Source organism: Cyprinodon variegatus, unplaced genomic scaffold (assembly GCF_000732505.1).
Source record: "Cyprinodon variegatus isolate N-32 unplaced genomic scaffold, C_variegatus-1.0 Scaffold329, whole genome shotgun sequence".
In the NCBI taxonomy this organism is placed as follows: Eukaryota; Metazoa; Chordata; class Actinopteri; order Cyprinodontiformes; family Cyprinodontidae; genus Cyprinodon; species Cyprinodon variegatus.
This window is the reverse complement of record NW_015150782.1, coordinates 456,484-460,320: the sequence shown is the minus strand read 5'-3', so window position 1 is coordinate 460,320 and position 3,837 is coordinate 456,484. Positions and strand designations below refer to the sequence as shown.

The 3,837-nt window shown below is 43.0% G+C and overlaps 1 protein-coding gene across 1 annotated transcript in view; it reads right to left on the bottom strand.

Moving 5' to 3' along the window:
• Window positions 1-3,837, bottom strand: part of usp32 (ubiquitin specific peptidase 32) — a 69,707-nt gene that overhangs the window by 24,992 nt on the left and 40,878 nt on the right. Inside the window, exons 7-12 of the mRNA XM_015385013.1 lie at window positions 2,399-2,506; window positions 2,130-2,245; window positions 1,710-1,772; window positions 1,269-1,352; window positions 1,128-1,189; window positions 951-1,053 (exon numbers count right to left, since the gene is read on the bottom strand). Of these exons, the coding sequence (XP_015240499.1) occupies window positions 951-1,053; window positions 1,128-1,189; window positions 1,269-1,352; window positions 1,710-1,772; window positions 2,130-2,245; window positions 2,399-2,506 (536 nt within the window). The remainder of the gene's footprint in view (window positions 1-950; window positions 1,054-1,127; window positions 1,190-1,268; window positions 1,353-1,709; window positions 1,773-2,129; window positions 2,246-2,398; window positions 2,507-3,837) is intronic.

Below are 3,837 nucleotides of genomic sequence, written 5' to 3'. Positions count from 1 at the left end.
TAGACGTAGAGTGTGAGCAGGTAGATCGCATCAGAGCGTCGCAGTTTGAGAACAAACATGGTGAGCTGGGAACTTTTAAACCCTGCAGTTTCATCGTACGGTGTGAGCTGTAGCTGCGTGCAACGATTGAAGAAAAAATAAAATAAAAATCGCACAGTGTACGCCCGGCTTAAGTCATAAGAAGATGTGTGTAAAGGGAGCTGATCGAGTCCAAGGAATGATAACAATTCAGGCTGAATGATTTAGCCAAAAATCGAAATTGTGATTATTTTAACCATCATTGCGATCTTATTGCAATAATGCTTCGCACCAAGCGCATTAATGTTTTACTCCAGGGTTTCAGTTTTTCTGTGATCCTAAAGGCTGCTTGTCCAGAGTCCTGCAGTGCTGGACTTTACTGTTAAACCAGTTCTTACTTCCTCTATAAAGCATAGATCTAGGTGCTAGCTGCACCTCTGTCCTCACTTCTGTGCGGCTCATACTCACTTTAATCGTATTACTGCCACCTAAAGGGCTGGAGGGAGAAATTTAGTGTCTTACTCTTGTTAAACGTATTGTGATTAAAAATTAAGGGCCTCAATTTAATAAAAATTGCAATTTAATAAAAAGCGATTATATTGAAAATGCAATTTATTGTCCATTCCTATTATATATTATATAATTATTATATATAATAATTATAATAAAGTCCTAATAAGAAGCTGTGATAAAAGAAACTGCTTCACTCCCAGAGAGGGTGAGACTTCCAGCAGATAACAGGAAGGCTGAAAGTATCAGAGAACAGTCAGCTGATTTTAACCTGTGAAGGCAAGCACCCCCTGCAGGCAGACACTAAACAATCAACCCACTTCATGGACATTTTCAGGTTTTTATCTCATGTCTGTGTTTAATGTGCATTTGGAGCCGGTGACACGTTTCATTATCGTAACACTGCGACATTAGAGACTCACGTATTTGACGTAGTCTTTCCACTGCTGCCACCACAGCATGGAGATGAGGAACCAGTTCTGGCCTTGCTGCAGCCCGTGTCTGCTCTCCCTCTCCAACCAGCCCCTTTAAACAAACGCAGATAAAGATCGGACATCAAACCCAGACTACAGGGAGGAAAAGCTAACGGGGCTAATTACCTGATAATCTGCCCTTCTTCCTCAGGAGTGGCTGGCCTCAGGCCCAGCACTATGTGGCAAACCTGGAACATTCAGAGGAACATCAGTGAATGCAGCTGCAGGAGGGTGTTACGGTGCAGTCAGAGCATGCTGGGTACCGACCTGGAAGAGCAGGTTTAGGAACTCGTTGGCCAAAGCGCTCTTTACGCTCCAGATCTGGTAATCTTCCAGGGTCAAATGACCCAGCTGGTGAGGAGGAGGAACACAGAGGTCAGAACACGGAGCAAAGGCTTCTATCTGTGGTGAGCCTCTGTTTAATACTGATTAAACAAATAAAATCCTATTTATGACATGCTCACAATTTTAAGACCCATAACAGACTGATAGAAGACATTTTCATACTAATTAAGCCTTATTTTTATATTGAAGAATTTAATGCTTTTTAAGACTTTTTACTATGTGCTAGAACCCTGACTGAAGGCGTTCCACATGGAAACAAACGGTGACGTAATTCCTCTCAGTGGCCCCGCTCTGCTCTCTCCACCATCAGACCAGGAGGCTGCTTTCTGAGGTCAGCGCAGCCCAGCGCCGCCTGAGGCTCACCTTGGTCGTATCGTGCATCTTCAGGATCTCCTCCACTATGTCCGACACGTTGGTGAGCAGCTCCTGTAGAAAGAGCAGACGTTAGTGAAGGCAGGAGAGGTTCAGAATGAAGCGTCTGCCTGATCCCTTTAACAGAGCAGAGGTCAGGATTTACGGTCTGGATGACTTTAATGAACCATTCTGCTACATTTTTCCCTCTTGCTGTTTCTTCTGCTTAGATTCACAAGAAAACTTAGAAAACATTTAGATTAGAGTCTCCACAAGAGCTGAGGTACCTGAAGGAGCCAGGAACCAGACTCCACAAGCTAAAATGACCCAACATTGATGTAGGAAGAGACAGAAAGGATTGATTGTGTTTGGATTCATCTGACACACCTTTTTCCGTGTGTTTTGGTCCAGGGCAGGCGGAGGTTTACTCACAGGGATGGTGTCTGTGCGATTGTCCTTCCACACCTCCAGCAAGGCAACCACCATCTCATGGAGCTCATCTCGAGACAGAACCCCGTCACGGTCCACATCGAACACTTTGAAGCAAACTGAAGAGGGAAATAAAAAGCTCATTTTAAAACCAACAGAGGTTTTCAGAGCCTCAGAGGAACAGGCCCTGCAGGCCTCATGATAGGAGGACTGCCTTTTATTCTGAAACCTTTATTTATCTCGCAGCGGTTAGAAACCGCAGCAGGACTTACATTTCTGCCTTTCAGCGACTGGCCCCCTGCAGCAGGCCGAGAGCCCACAGGAGATCTCCTTAAAGTCGATGTGATTGTCCCGATTTTCATCAAAGGCGTGAAAAAGGCCTGGAAAGCAGCAAGAAAAGAACAAACCATGTTTGGATGCTGTACTAAAAACCAGAGGAGTTTGACTGAGGGCGGCTGGAGTCTGTTTGCACTGCAGTCACAGCTAATTGCATCTGAGCTCATTAAGATTCACACTCCGGAAAAACCGGCGCTGGCTTCAGGTGAATAAATGCTTCATAAAACCAATGAATTTCCCATGATCCTTTTCTTTCCGGTTTACAGAGGTGGCCAGATTAGCATGGAGGCTAACCAGTGAGTTAGCCATGCAGGGGCCAATGTGCCCTGAGGGGTGACTGAAAACTAACCTGTGCCAAAAACATCTTATGTCTATACTGATCAAAATAAACCAACAGGAAAATGAATGCGTACAACATCCATATTTTCCAAATAAATCCCTGCAGACAGACCAGATTATCATTAGGGTAATAAAGATATGCGCATATTTATAAGTTAGTGACATTTATATGAATTTATGGGTCTACATCATATATATATATATATACAGGGTATTTTCAAAATTCTAAGCTAAATTCATCATAAGCTTTGTGCTGAAGCATGGTCCAGCATCCAGAAGAAATGAAATCTTCCACCAAAGTCACGAAAACTTAAACACATACAAATGAAAATATGGCTCCTAAACTTTCCTAAATCTAAATCTAAGGCTCCACAGACCACGGTAACGGCAGGGTCAGAAAAACGTGAGGCACAGACCTTCCTCCTGCCGTGTCAATCTAAGACTGGCTGCCGTACCGGGCGCCTCGCGCACAACTCTACAATCATTAAAGACCCACTAAGTAACATCCTGTAATTATTCTAAATCCACATTTTAACCTGGTACATAAGTTTTCAACCGGAATTATTAATATCACTTATGAATTTAAATATCAAATATTGTATCAATATGAAATAACATGAAATATCAATGTCAAATATACATAATATGGGGCGAAATTCAAAACTAAGCATAAAATAGGCATCTGACACCTAAATGGGTGGAGCAAAGCTCTTTGTCTTAAATTACATAGAAGATTTCTAGGTGACTGCAGAGACAAACTCTCCTATAAAACCTAAAACCTTCCAGATTAGTCCTCTCTAGGACTATATTGCTGTGATTTTGCTGCATTTTCTGTTCAGATTTTGGTTAATATACCAGCATTAAAATGTCAAAGTAGGAAATTCAACATGATGGTAAAACTGCTGCCACCATCAGGCTTAGAGGAGTACTGCAGGTTCCAGCGGTATTGCATTACATCACAGGGGCAACAACAAATCACCTGCTAGGGGTGGACACATGGGTCGCCATTGATTGGCTAGGGGTGGCCAGTGATTGG